Raw genomic sequence first — 15,282 nt, forward strand, 5'->3', positions numbered from 1 at the left:
CAGCATCACTATGACTGTTCCTGATCGCAGATTTTAAAAGATTTCCACCTGTTGCTGTCCGGAGCAGCGTATGACTGGTATTGGCAGTTTCAGCAAACCTGTCGTGGTGCTAGCTGGCCTTACCTTCGGGATGCCATGCTTATGCGCTATCGGAATCCGAAGTCAGACCTGGAAATCATGCATGACATCATGGATCGTCGACAAGGAGCTTGGGAGTCCAGTGAAGATTTTCTGACGGCCATAAATAAGCTGAAGTCACAGCTCAGGATGCCAATGTCGCCTTGTACGAGTGCTAAAGAGAAACTTAAACGAGCGCATCAGACGATTGGTGTATCCCCAGTTACTGTTTACGATGGACCAACTAAGGGTGGCCTGTAAGGACGCAGAAGAAGCATTTCCTGGGCCAGACAAGCAGGAAAGCAACAGAGACCACCAGTGGGACGGTACAAAGCCAATGAATTAGCGTTCGCTGATGAAGACGCGATGAATCAGGAAGAAACTATAGCGGCATTTCAGCAGTAAGGAACTCGGCCCAGAAATCGTGATTTTGTAGAACCGAAGAACCTGACGTGCTGGAATTGCCATTCGCTGGGAAATTCTTTTAGAGATTGCCCGTCTACTGTCAGAAATATATTGTGTTACAGATGTGGATGTGAAGGTGTCATAACGCCGAAATGCAAGAAGTGCCATCAGGAAAACGTGGTGAGGAGCGGGAGCGGGTTCACCTCTAATTTCCCAAGAAAGTCTAGGGAAGAACTAGACTCTAACGATTTAATAAATAACGTATCAGATACCACTAATTATAAAACAAATAAGGTAAGAATTCTGCAGAGAAGAGGAGAAAGCGAATTAAATATAAATGTAAGTCCAAAACTAAGAGAATTAAAACCGTTACGAGTTTGGATTCAAGAATATAAACTAGCACGAGAAAGAATATTTAGAGGAGATAAAAGTAAAGTGAGCCATCGAATTTTAAAAACACGCGAGAGATATAAATGTAGAAAAGAAAATAAGAAAAATATTTTGGCAACGAGGGTAAGTGTTAGCACCGACCCCAGGCCGTATGCCAAAGTGGCAATTAAAAACATTGAAGCATTAGGTCTGCTGGACAGTGGGGCTAGTATAAGTATTTTAGGAAAAGGGTGCGAAAATTTTATCAAAACCTTAAACGTTCCGATGACAAATTATAAAGCCGGTGTTAAAACGGTGGATGGTAAGAATCAAAGCATTATAGGTAAAATTCGGGTTCCGGTACAGTATCAAGGACAAAGTCGCGAAATGACATTCTTCTTGGTACCGAACTTAGACCAAGAATTGTGCCTTGGCGTCGACTTCTGGAAAGCGTTTCAGATCGCGCCCATGATAGTTAGTTCAATATCCGCATCAGAATCGATCGGCGAGTCATCTAACAGCCATCAACTGTCGCCGAAACAACGAATTAGGTTAGAGAAGGTTAGGGGAAGTTTTTTGGATTTTGATCGTCATGGACTCGGGAAAACCGAAATGTTTAAGCGCGTCATAGATACCGCAGTCCCTGTAAAGCAACGCCACTACCCGGTCTCTCCAGCGGTACAGAACCTGCTATACCAGGAAGTGGACAGAATGTTGAGCCTCGGAGTAATAGAGGAAAGCGAAAGCCCCTGGTGTTCTCCAGTGGTGCTCATTAAGAAACAAGCGGAAGATGGGTCGATAAAGCATCGATTTTGTTTAGATTCCCGGAAGGTAAACGCTTTAACGAAAAAGGATGCATACCCGATGCCTCACATCAACAGTCTGCTAAGTCAGAGTAGGGAGAAAACGGCTTTTGCGGTTCCGGGAAGACCCTTATACCATTTTACGGTCATGCCTTTTGGACTGTGTAATGCAGCCCAAAGGTTATGCCGTTTAATGGATAAGGTGTTTCCTGCACGTCTCAGAGAGCGCGTGTTCGTCTATCTGGATGATTTGCTTGTGGTATCTCCGGATTTCGAGACCCACATCGCCTTGCTAGAGGAAGTAGCTGAATGCCTGAGGAAGGCTGGCCTGACTTTAAAGAGCTTAAATACCTGGGTTTCATCGTTGGTTGTGAAAAGGTGAAGACGGATCCAGCTAAGTTGGAGGCGGTAAGGGATTTTCCCGTAGCGAAGTATCCGAGGCAGGTCCGCCGGCTACTAGGTTTAGCGGGGTGGTATAGACGGTTTATCCTCTGAACGATACACTCAAAAAGAAAAAAGGAAAGGTCCAAATGACTGAAGAAGCGATGACATCTTTTGCAGCGTTGAAGGAAGCGTTAAACTCAGCACCAGTGTTGTCACGACCGGACTTCTCGCTAAGATTTTATGTACAATGTGACGCGTCAGACACGGCGATCGGAGCAGTCCTGTTCCAAAAGAACGATGATGGTGAGGAATGTCCTTTGGGTTACCACTCGCAAAAGTTGAATGCGTGTCAAAAGAATTATAGTGTGACCGAGAAGGAATGCATGGCAGCCGTTTCCGCAGTGAAGAAGTTTCGTCCTTATATTGAGGGGATGGACTTTACAATCATCACCGACCACTCGAGTCTTAAGTGGCTGATGACGATGAAGGACCTCAGTGGCCGGTTGGCTAGGTGGAGTCTAGACCTCCAGGCATTTACCATCGATATAGAACACCGGAAGGGATCTTTGAACGTCGTGCCAGACACACTTTCTCTTGCATATATTGAAAGCATGGAGTTGACGGATGTAGAACCGATGGTAGATCTCTATTCGGAAGAGTTTTGTTCTGAAGAATACCGGAATTTGATTAAAACAATCGAAGACAATACCAATCAACTGCCGGATTTAAAAGACGAAGATAACTTCGTGTATAAGCGCGCGTTACCAACCGACAACGATGGAGTTATCGTTGATCATAACTGGCTGTTATGGCTACCATCAGGTTTAACTGAGACGGCTATTAAAGTAGCACAAGAGCCTCCGCGGGCAGCTCACGGCGGTATCGCAAAAACACTGCACCGAATCAGGCAGTTTTTCTACTGGCCAAACATGACTATATAGATAAAACTTTATATCTCGCAGTGTGACGTGTGTAAACAAAGTAAGCCCTCAAACCAAATTTTACGCCCACCTATAAGCAGCAGTTACGTAGCTGACATTCCTTTTCAGAAGATTTATATCGATTTTTTAGGTCCGTACCCGAGGTCGAAAAGCGGAAATGCTTATGTTTTTGTAGCGTTGGACCATCTATTAAAGTATGTATTTTTGAAGCCATTGCGTTCAGCGAATTGTATGAGCGTAGTTAAGTTTTTGAAAAACGAAATTTTTAATGCGTTTGGTGTGCCCCAAGTCATTCACTGTGATAATGGAAAGCAGTTTAGCGCGAAAGAATTCCAAAACTTTCTAGCCGGATTCGGAGTACGACATTTCAAAACTGCAAATTATTCTCCGCGATCCAACGCTTCCGAACGAGTAAACCGGACACTTTTAGCGGCTATACGGTCATACCAGCGTGAGTGGGATTCGCACTTGAGCGACATTGCTTGCGCTCTCAGAAGCTCAGTGCATTCATCGACTGGAGTAACGCCGTACTTCGCGCTATTTGGTATTAACATGATGACCCATGGAAACCATTATGAGTTAAGCCGACAGCTAAACGCTTTAAACGACGGAAAAATGCATATAATACCGCATCAGCAACGTCTCCAATGCATTAGAGAACGAATAAGACTTAATCTGAGTAAAGCAAATGAAAAGGCAGCTAAATCGTATAACACTCGAACCCGGAATGTCCATTTTTCACCCGGGCAGGAAGTGTATCGATGGAATTTCGTACTAAGCGATTCATCTAAGTATCTATCGGCAAAACTTTGCCCGAAATTTATAAAATGCCGGATAGTTCAAAGCGTAGGGAAAAATATGTATGAAATTGAAAACTTGTCTAGGAAAAGGATAGGAGTTTTCCACACGAAAGACCTAAAACAATAAATCTGTGATACGAGTACCTGCTTTAAGATGTAGTTATGGCTATGAACCTCTAGTGCAATATTAGCTTGGCTAACCGTCGTTATATCTCACAATGTTACCTGATTATCATATAAAATCAACCTTCCCTAGTGCAATATTAGCTTAGTTACCTGATCATCATGTAAAACCAACCTCACTTCGTGCAATATTAGATTTAACTTGTTATTCTACTTACCTTCGTCTTTGCTTGAGTGTTATTATTTATTACAGTGTCTTCGTAAGATGAATTTTTATCGTGTCTTGATAGTCTGTACCTACCTATGTTCTATAGAAAAAACAAAAACGGACAAACAAATATATTATATATAATTGAGCAAGATATTTGATTCCGGTGGATACAGTTGTCTAGGAGTCGGAAAATCGTGAGCGATTCCAAAAGTTGTTGACTAGGTCAAGGATAAGGCATACGACCTATTGCCCGGCTATATGGGTGGATTTCTTCCCCACGTCCGAAGCCGAGATCGTTGCCACCTGTCCCGCATCGAGCTAAACTACTCCGCCCCAAGGTGTTTTGTTGCGATCTCGGGTATAGGCAGTGCTACACAAAAATAAAAATAAATTATAACAATAATAACATTAACAGAATATTATGAAATAAATACGTTCTGGAACACCCGGTGCCCGACATCAACAAGCTGTCACAATCCACAGCGAAAGGAATGATGATAGCAAATATCCCAGCTACCAAATAAAATATCCTGAAAGGAACAAACAGACAAATCGACAGAACACCAAAGAACAGATACGATAAAACTTCAAACAAATAACCTTTAAGACGAAAATCCACGTTAAACGATACTGGAGACGAGAAGGCGAACGAAAAATTTAACTCAAATAAATAACAACAAACGACGACAAGCTGCAGGTGGGGGATACGAAACTGACAGGACAGAAGTGGGTTCTATTGGAAGTCCATTCTGGAATGCGCGAAGGGCTAGATTCACCACAGGAGAAGTTGAGGCGAAAAGTCAAGGCTGGCATGAGGCCAAAAAGGGAAACGATTATTTTTTAGCTCAGAGAGAATTAGGAGAGTAGTTCGGAGAAAGGAGCCAGCTTTCTCCAGGAGTTTAGAGTAGGGTGAGAAAAGAAAAGAAAACTGGGAAAAATTAAAAGCTTTTCCGAATCGGTAGCCAAGTTGGAAGCCACTGACGACGACGGCAAAAAGAAAGTAAGAGTGAAGAAGTGCAGCCTCTTTTAACCGTGTGGCATAAAATCAAAAGAAATTAAAAAAAGTAAAGTTTATATAAGAACATATTATATAGTGGTATGGAATATAAATTCAAACAAATGGTGAAGTATCCGGTAGCCCAGTTATACATAGAACGGAAGTAAAATAAAAACGGAAGCAAAAGAATAAAAGTTACGACGGTAAGTCGCACCAGTTTTTGTATATATTAGTTTAAATAGAGAAATGAGTGCGGTATTTATATAACTAGCTTCCAAAGATCCATACTCGAGCTCCGAATCGACGGACAGGGTCCAGGCTGTGGATGGTAGAATCTCGAGAATAAAAGGATAAAACAGAAGATACGTTTAAAGAAACCTAAATCGAAAAATTTAGTTCGGGAAATTTAAAGGCCCGAGATTCGGTGAAGAAGGCAACGGCTAGTCACCATAGCATAACCGTTGATCGGTAGGAAGCGGTCAAAACGGTCAAGCCAAACAAAGAGGCCGTACAGGAGTCTGTAAGAATAGAAATTAAATACGATCTTACATATTATGAAAAAGTCTTCTATATTACATAGGTACAGGAGTAGAAACATATTTGAAGTCAGCAAGAAGCAGACATTTATAATTTTAAGATTTATCATTTTTTGGCGTGATTAGTAATTAGTTATTTGTAGTTTTGTTATTGATTCATTTCATGTGAAGAAATTAATTAAATAGGTTGTCCAACTATAAAAAAAATGTACATAAAACAAAAAAAGTAAAAAGAGGTACACTGGGTCGAGTCGTACACTGTCGCGTCGTCGCGTTGCCGTTGAGGCAGAATTAAAGTTCCGACAGTAGGCTACTTTAACCGAGCTCGATTAGGGTAGGGCTGTTAGGGAGCGAACCGAGTTGGTCTTAGGCAAAATTTAATTTACAGTGGAGTCCAAAAAAGTAGTACACCCAAACGAAAAGTAATAAATAATTTTTGGCGACGGGATCGAACCCGACTACTGTACTACTACTATTTTAGTTGAAGTTTTGAAAAATTGAAAAAGTTTTAAATTAGAATCCAAGTGACGTTTAATTTTCATATTTGTTTTCTTGGTGTTATTGATTAACTTATCGTTTGCTTATTTATTACTTTGTTTTAATTTATTATTTATTTCATTTATTTAATTTTTTTTTAAATGTATTTATTAATAGAGATTTGTTTTTTTTTCATTATTAAATTTTTATTTAATAAACAAATGTGCATCACGCCAATTTATGTCTTTTCTTGAGTCGGCCTGAAGACATGATGTGGTAAGGTAAAAGTTTCAGGGGGTGGGAAGAGGTGAGCCTGAACCAAGAGGAGACATGGGCTGATGACTAAATAGAAGGATATAGTCACAGGGTGGTCCGATGAGGATGTTTAAACAGACCCACGGAAGGGAGGGCGTGGACGAGCCGCATGACATCTGCGGTCAAGTCAAGTGAGTGAAGACCAGTGATACTAAATAAGCGGGTATATAATTGTGTGGTGGTGGTATTTGTGTTGTCATTTTTGTAGGCACGTTTTATGTTTTTGTTGCTGGCTCTGTTCGAGGTGAGAGCAAGATCCCCCTATAGCGGCGAGCTTAGCCGAGCGTCGCAAGCATGCCAGCTCTTTAACCTCGATCGATATCATATAGGGAATTTTAGCAGTCAGGGGCTCGCAACACTCTTTTTCCTACCTCATCCTTATCCTACCCTTCCACTTCACCCACCTCCACACCTCCTCTTGCCAGGCAACAATGGTGTATTGCCAGTTGATCTATGTCTTGCACTTCGATACACCATCAAAAACAGTGGAATGTGTCAATTCCAATCAATTGGAAAGATGTTCCTTCAGGGTTCCGTTAAATTGTTCGACCATGCCATCAAATTGTGGGTAGAGTGGTGATGATCAAAAATACTTCATTCAACAAGATATGAATGTTAGACTGACATTTCGGTTTGCCTATAAGCTACTGAGGACTAAATGTGAGAAAGTGTCCATGAAATGATGCAAAAACCAAACCCATTCACACATTTAGTCTTCAGGCCCATCAAAATGCTTAATTTCAGACCTCAGGCCCATCTAAATGCTTCATTTTGAATGTTTCCTAACCAACAGAATCTGAAGTGCTGACATGGTCTTAATTTGGAAGATTTGTATAGCTTTTTAATTTCAATCCAAATAAATGTTGTAAATGCATATTAAATAAAATAGAATTAACCAAATACATATTTAATGATTTATTAGTGCTGTATTTTGTTTACTTAAATTATTCAATATGCGCTGCAACTGGTTAAGTAAAATTGGAAATGGACAAAAGTGTAACTCAACACTTTGTAAAACAACAAAACAGACACTTCTTTCAGCTATAACTTGAGCTTTTTTTTGCGGTGGAAACAATAGGCGGCTATCTCCGTATTTTTTTGTATAGACAATGCTACGAGAAACGTACTTGTGAAGTTCCTTTGCCAACTTTAGCTAGTTCAGATTCCTCAATTAGATTAGTATTTTCATCATTTAAGCAGTTCGAAAATTGTAAGACCAAATTTTAGTTTTATTTGTTGCAGAAATATTCCTGAAAATTTCTTTTTAAGGGACTATGTTAGAGTTAGAATTTTGTTTGTAGTTAGATTTTAGAATACAGATTTGAGGGAACCATGTTTTAAAAATAAGTTGCTTTGTGTAAAGCATCTTTAATGAATAGAAATAGGCAATAAGGTTACACACAATACCAACTAAATGAGTGCAATAAATAGATTTAAGTAACTTTTTTTATTCCAGTATATGTTATCTTCCATGTTTACGCATAAAATTACGAATTTTGTCGCATATGAAGATTTTTAGACATTTTGCAATGTGAACAATTAAATATGCTATAAAATAATTGGTTGCTATTAAAGCCAAATTGTTTTCTAAAAAGTTTATTAAGGTTATCCGAAGCGGAAATTTCATTAAAGAACATACCTAAAACATTATTGGCTTTCTGAAAAATATTTTTCTGCACTTACCTATGCTTTATATCTGAAAACTATTGTTTATTTATATTTTCTTTTATGTTCTGCATTTATAAAATGTAATCTACGGTCATATTTATTTTATTAAGAAAAACAAAAACATAAACGTAAAACTCATTAATTTGTTTTCATTATAAGCAGCATTTTTACTAAATATACCCTTCAAACAATAACAACTAAACTTGAACTTTGGTTACTTATAATTTTTAAGAAATTAATGAAATTTTTTTTTTGCGTTAAACTGTGGGAATTCACTAAAAGAAAGTTCTTAACGTCAACAATAAACAATCATGTCGATTACATGATCTATTGAATGAGTTATGCATGAGTTCAGAACGATTTTTTGACGTTTTCATTTTGTGATAAACGTCAAAATTTCAATTTCATTTGCTCTGCATTTATTCAACAAGTTCGCTATAATAGTTATGATGTTTTTTTTTAATATTGGTGTTCCTTTGATGCATAATTTTTTTTGATAGCAAATACATGTATGCTTCCATCAATCAAGAATTTTATGGATGAGGTATTTTTCTATTATAACTCTTTATTTTAAATTTAATATTTGTTAATAAAAATGGAATTGAAAAATAGTTGCAAGCTTAAATCAAACTATAAATATGCTTGGATTAATTCAATTGATACAGGTTTGAATTAATTATGAAATTTACAGAATTTCGTAGTGATTACTGTAAATTAGTGAATTAATTATAATAAACTGATGTTCAATATGCTTTTTTCAAGACAAAAATGTACATTGGTTCTCTATCAACAAACTGACTGCAAAATTAAAGCTTAAAACTGACTTAATCATCGATAAAAATAAAACCTGAACAAAAACTGAAAACTGACATTGTATATATATTTACTATAGTACTCTCATTAAGAAGAACGATCGAAGCGACATCTGCGACGTTTGCTTAAACAGTAAGATACAATTATCTTATAAGCTAGTGAAAAGCTATTATTACAAATAAGTATTTTTATTAGTACTATAAAAGATAATTCAAAGTAGTTTCAATTTATTCTATAACAAAGACAAACAAAGAAAAATAAGAAGAAAACTAATTACTTTAAATTTAATCATAATTAATGCTCAAACATTTAAAGACGATAGATGATTTCTAATTTCGTTAATAAAATGTCAGAAAACAAAAATAGAGTGCTCCATTAAACTGTTAAATGTCATGTTGAAAAGCTTAACTGAAAACGCTGAAACATGCTCATATCTTCGTAAACCATAGATATAACGAACTGCGCTGTTGAAAGCTACATTTAATTTACGCTTGCTTTCAAAACTGCAAGAACTATATATTTCACACCCATAAATAAGAATTGGCACTATTAATGTTTTCACCAGCATAATTCGAGTCAGCGTTGCCAATGTGGCACGATCGTGCCATTTTGACACGGAAATTTTCTCGTGGCACGGTGACACGAAAAGTTTAAATATGGCACGTTTTATTATGTCAATCTTTTTACATACATCATAGTGCAAATGCAGTGTCAATATTCATTAAAAGAACACTTTATCAAGAACCATACTTAATTTTTTAGAAACTTATAATATTCCCATATCAAACTTAATTGGTAAAAAAGGGGGAGTTTAATATTTGCTCAAGCAGTTGCACTTCACATTTGTTGCAAATACGTATTTCAAATGCGTGCTCTACTCTTCCGAAAGAAATACATGAATTAGCCAAATGTGTATATAGTTTTTTTAAAAACAGTCCTAAACGGCAAAGTAAAATGGCAGTTTTTAAAGAATATTTCAATATTAAACAAAGCAAAATTCCAAAAATGATTTCAACTCTCTGGTTTTCATTTGTGGCATTAAATTTTTGTTAAAAAATTGGATGGTTTTTTCTCATTTTTTTCTACTTGCTGCAAAAGAAGAAAACAGTGAAAAGTCAAAAAGACTCCTGACCTACTAAATGATAACATAATAAAATCATATTTCAAGTTTTTGGATTAAGTTCTACCTTCTACAGACAAACTTATTTATTAATTTATTAATTTCAGATATAACTATTTTTCACCAATTTTTCCTAAAAAAATTTTTTAAAAGAAGATTATGTTAATTCTTCAAAAAACAAAGATGATATTTGCTATGAAACCGAAATCTGTAAGCCAATAGATGATAGTTTTTTGGGATTTTAGAAGCTAACGAAAAATTCAATGTTTTAAAAGATTGTCAAATATTCTATAAAAAACTTTTACGAGAATTTGAAAGAAAACATAATTTAATGTTAATGTTATAAATGCGTTTAAAAAATAATTCAAACATAAAAAGTATTTTGCCACACTTCAATATTTTGATATCAGAATTTTCTCATCTACTATAGTGCGAGAAAGAGGTTATAAGAAAAATGTTTGGGCTCGCGTTTTTCTTGAAGATTCAAACACGTTTAGGCTTAAGTTGTATAAATTAAAAAATATAATTAATATTTCCAAATTTATGTTTGCCTCACGGAAGTGCATCAGCAAAACGAGTGTTTTTAAGGCTAAATAATATTAAAACAAACAACGAAAACATATTGTCATAGAAAACAATTAATGCTATAATGTCATAAAATGAAATTATTAGGCCTAATAATTGTCAAAATATTAACCTTCATATAATATATTTATTTAACTTATTATAACAAAGCTTTATTACGTCCTTATATTTTTATATTATTTATACATATTTTAAATAATAATACCTACTCATGCACGAATCGAGGAAGTGATTTTTTTTAAATAGTAATAGTATTCAATTAATATTTATTTTTAAAGAACAACTTGAGTTTAATTTTCGTATGGCACGAAAATTGCATAAATGGCACGTTTTTTCAAAAACCGAGGCACGAAAATTTATTTTTTGGCGGTAACGCTGATTCGAGTTTTGATAGGGGTAAAAGATTGAGAGGCTTTAAGGGAACGTAAAGCACCATTATTTTTTCCTATTACTGAGTTTATATGATTATCCCACGTCAAGCAGCGATTAAAAACAAGACCCAGATTTCTAGCTGTCTCAGAGTATATAATTGGAGTATTGTTAAGGAATACCAATGGAAAGTAGGATAAGTCTAATGGTTTCCGTGAAATAATGAGACAGTTTGATTTCAAAGGGTTTAATAGGAAACCATGAGATTGAGACCAACGTGAAATACTCTCCAGATCTTAGTTTATATAAGCTACAACATGATGTTCAATGAGACCGACTCTTTAACTTAGGTACAACTGCACATTGTCGGCGTACATACAGATTTTACAGTACTTTACAATACTAGGAAGTGCGTTAATGTACAATGAAAACAAGAGTGGACCCAAAATTCACCCTTGTGGAACTCCCCTAGTAGTTGACAAAAACTCAGATAAATTGTTATTTATATCAACTGCTTGTTTTCTTTCACTCAAGTAAGATTTGATTAAATCTACAGCATTGGATGAGAAACTAAACTCATTTTGAAGTTTGTTGCACAGAACAGAGAAGTCTACGGAATCGAATGCATTGGAAAAGTCTAGTAAAACTAGAAACGAGATTTTGTCTTCATCCATCGATTGTCGCAAATCTTCTGTCACATTTATGAGCGAGGTAATACAGCTATGCCTCTTACGGAAACCAGATTGGTTAAGTCGTACGACTTAAATACGCATTCATTTGTCTTTGTACCAATTTTTCAAAAACTTTTGAGATGTAAGACAAAATGGATATGGGCCTAAAATCATCCATTTGTGAATTTTTTGGGATAGGGATGACTTTTGCAAGTTTCCATTGAGGAGGATATTCACTTGTTGTAAAAATGTACCTAAGAGAATCGGCAAAATAACTTTTAAAAATATGGGATGATAAAAGGCTCTCTACTATATTTGAGTCGTTTATGGTGGTGAAACCAAAACTTAATGTTGAGGTTATGGCCCTCTCGCCCAGTCTTACATCGTTTGAGTTTTCAACGTTGATGGAAACGGGTATGGATGGTAACGAAACAAATTTACGATTTAAGACGTTGCCATCGATATTGTCAACCACGTCACCTTTAAGTGTACCAATGCCTATTTCTCTTTAATTCTTCCACAACTGACGCTTGTTCAAACATGAACCTTAAGGTGTAGAAATAGAGAAAAACATATGCAAATGTAGTAGGAGATCGAGGGAGACAGTAGCAAAAACGTTTTGACATTATACCTATGTGTGTATGTATACTAAACTTGAAGAGGAAAGCTTTTACGGTGATGCTTTGCAAAAAATACAAAAAGTATAAGAGAAACAATAACAACACAAAAAAGTACTGCAAGAGTATTTTTTACGGTAGGTAGTGAATATAATATATTTTTTAGTATATTTGTTTTTCAATTCAATAGGGTGTTCCTGAAAATTGTCTTTATATTTGATATTACTCGTAAATTAAAAAAAAATATATTTTATCATTTTAATACTAAAAATTTAGTTTGATATAATTCCTTTAGTTTGTCCGTTTTATATGTATATGTATATATTTATAAAGGGTAAATTTTTAAAAGCTATAGGAAAGTTAAAAAAAAAACACATACAATTGAGAAAAATGCATGAAATCCTTATTTGAATCAATAGTACGGTCTAAAGAATTTAATTTTTGAAGATTATTTCATGCAAATGTTGACTGCGCCTCAAGTGGTCCATTCGCTTAGTCCAATTTTCAATATTTTAATTCAATAATTTGCAAGCATTGTTTGTTTGTAAGACGATTCATGGTTCAATTATAGACCAAACTGAAGATTTTTGACAGTAAAACAAAACACGAAACTTGCTTCAGCTTTTTAAACCAGTGTTGCCAAAAAGATAATAGCTAAAAAAATTCCCTTCACTTTAAAAGGGACTCTTTTGTTTTTAAAGGGATTTTTTTCTTGATTAGCTATTCGTTAATAATTTTGATTGCCTCAGTATTTGCAACTAAACCTCACACTATCTACGAATTCCATTGGTAAGTTGTCGTGTACTAGAATCAAATGGGCTATACCTATGTTCTAATAAGATATCAATTTTTGAGACTTTTTTTGTTGCTAAATTCCGAGACATGCTAATTAAAATGCCCTCCGATATCAAACTTATGTGGAAGATTAAAACCGAAAAAAGTAAAATGGTCTGGACTACAATATATGTACATATATGAATCGAAAAGTCGTACAGAAGCAATTAATGTTAATAATTCTCCACACAAGAAACACTTCCATTCTGTCCAAATTACTACCATTTAATCATGATACCTCACATATTAGGCTTATACCTTTCCAATTTAGGCATTGACACTTGTAAGGTTAATTTTTCAATTTAGTTTTATATTATATTGTATTTATACGAAAATTATAAATTCAATGCAGTACACCTGCAGATTCGCATAATTTTCTGCAACTGTCTATACTGCAAACAAAATAGATTTTTTTTAAAAAATTCTTTATTTTTAAGTAACGTGCATGGAATATTAATAAAATAGGTATACAGATTAAAAACAATATTTTATCAGAAAAGTGTATAAGTACCTATCCATCAAAGTTCATTTTCTGTAAATCGGAATTGTATTAAAATAACTAAATATCCAAGAACTGATGTAGAGATCTAAAATGAAAATATTTTAATGAGTTATATTTCAATAGATTTTTTAAAGCATCCAAAAACTTTAACTAACACTCGTCAACAATTTCAAATTTACTCGAAAAAACATCTTGGCATGGATAAAAATTGGCTGATTGTTAATTTGCATTAAAAAAGCATTCAATAAGTCGTTTGTGTGATCATTATTACTTGTAACCAGCATCTTTTGAACCAACAGCTTTGTATTATCACTCTGGAAGTATTGATTGAAAATATAAATATCAAAATTAGGTTTAAATATTATACCATTCGCATGCACTCGGAACAAATGTAACAATAAGAAGTCATCAGCAATACAATGGGGCAGACAGTGAAGAAACACTCATGGTTGTGATATGATGGTAAGTAATCATCCCATGCCAAAATAAGCCAATAACAGTTGCAAGTAAAATCCAAGCAAAAGTAGACAGTGAACGTTAAAATTGACCACCCGAAAGCGTCATTTAGATAGGTAACTAAATCGTACAACTTTCTGTAAATCGATTTTATTACAATAATCCTTTTTGGATTGTCAATATCACACAAATTAATATCCAGTATTTGATTGCTTGGTTTCAATAGACTACTAGCCAATTGCTTCAAAACTTTGTTGAGGTGTCGGAAACGAAGATTGAATAAATCAACATATACACTTGCTTGAATACACCTGATTCGTGAAACAATCACGGAAATGCTTCCATGCCAGAAAAAGCCCTCATACGTATGAGTGAGAATTGAGCCAATATAGATTAACAGACTCACAAATACGACTAAAGTAATTATAGAATACTTTCCATTAAGTTTCTTGGATTGACTTGCAACAGGAATTGTATACCCAACTTTAACTCGAAAGAAATCATCCAACTCATAAAGCTTTTCAAAAAATTCATCATGCTTTTCTCGTTTTACCAACGACTCAAGTACAGCGGCAAGGTGCCCAACTATCAGGCCAATAAATACTACCGAAGTGGCAAGGCTTGATACAATATATCCGTCACCAAACACATCAAGAGTAAATCCAAAAATGGCACTTAAAACAACGCTTATAATTGTTATTAACGAAAACGAATTAAGAACCCTTTGTGTACTCTCTTTCTGTGAGCTGGGAGCCAAAGCAAGTATCTTCAAAATCAACTTCAACTTGCTGTGAGAAAACATTTTAACAAACTAACCTTCAGGTTCTTAAATAACCGTTAGGTACTAAGTTATTGCAGAACTATGATTTTTCTTCATATATCGCGCTGTCGATATCATTTCAATAATAGAATAGCAAGCATGTCGTTTTAAATTTGATTTATGTATACTTAATAAAAGATAGGAGGTAAATAACAATTATTGTCAAAATCCACCCACAATATTTTTCTTTGAATTACTTCCTTTTCACAAACATTATATAACCTAAAAATGTGTTTTGAAGCAATATAATTTATTACATACATGCATACATATGTATGTACATACATTAATTCTTTATTAATCAATTGAAATTATCTCTGATTGTATATGACGTTAATTGATATACATG

At 35.0% G+C, this 15,282-nt stretch overlaps 1 protein-coding gene and 1 long non-coding RNA gene across 2 annotated transcripts; both read right to left on the minus strand.

Annotated features, from left to right (window-relative positions):
- Window positions 1–4,274: 4,274 nt before the first annotated feature.
- On the minus strand, window positions 4,275–5,161 carry LOC129947978 (uncharacterized). The gene is made up of 2 exons (XR_008781805.1): window positions 4,588–5,161; window positions 4,275–4,523 (listed from the first exon to the last, which is right to left on the minus strand). It is a non-coding gene; the product is annotated as an uncharacterized LOC129947978 (long non-coding RNA).
- An 8,642-nt stretch (window positions 5,162–13,803) lies between these two features.
- LOC129944314 (putative gustatory receptor 39b) lies at window positions 13,804–15,278 on the minus strand. The gene is made up of 2 exons (XM_056053662.1): window positions 14,025–15,278; window positions 13,804–13,971 (listed from the first exon to the last, which is right to left on the minus strand). The coding sequence occupies exons 1-2, from the start codon at window positions 14,913–14,915 to the stop codon at window positions 13,804–13,806; spliced, it is 1,059 nt and encodes a 352-aa protein (XP_055909637.1). The 5' UTR covers window positions 14,916–15,278.
- Between the last annotated feature and the right edge of the window lie 4 nt (window positions 15,279–15,282).

Source organism: Eupeodes corollae, chromosome 2, assembly GCF_945859685.1.
Source record: "Eupeodes corollae chromosome 2, idEupCoro1.1, whole genome shotgun sequence".
Classification (NCBI taxonomy): Eukaryota; Metazoa; Arthropoda; class Insecta; order Diptera; family Syrphidae; genus Eupeodes; species Eupeodes corollae.

Bases quoted from the DNA above. Each gene is read 5' to 3' on its own strand.
- LOC129944314 (XM_056053662.1), bottom strand. From the start codon at position 14,915: ATGTTTTCTCACAGCAAGTTGAAGTTGATTTTGAAGATACTTGCTTTG. The intron at 13,972-14,024 runs GTATAATATTTA...CAATACTTCCAG, and splicing joins GTTCCGAGTGCATGCGAATG to AGTGATAATACAAAGCTGTT.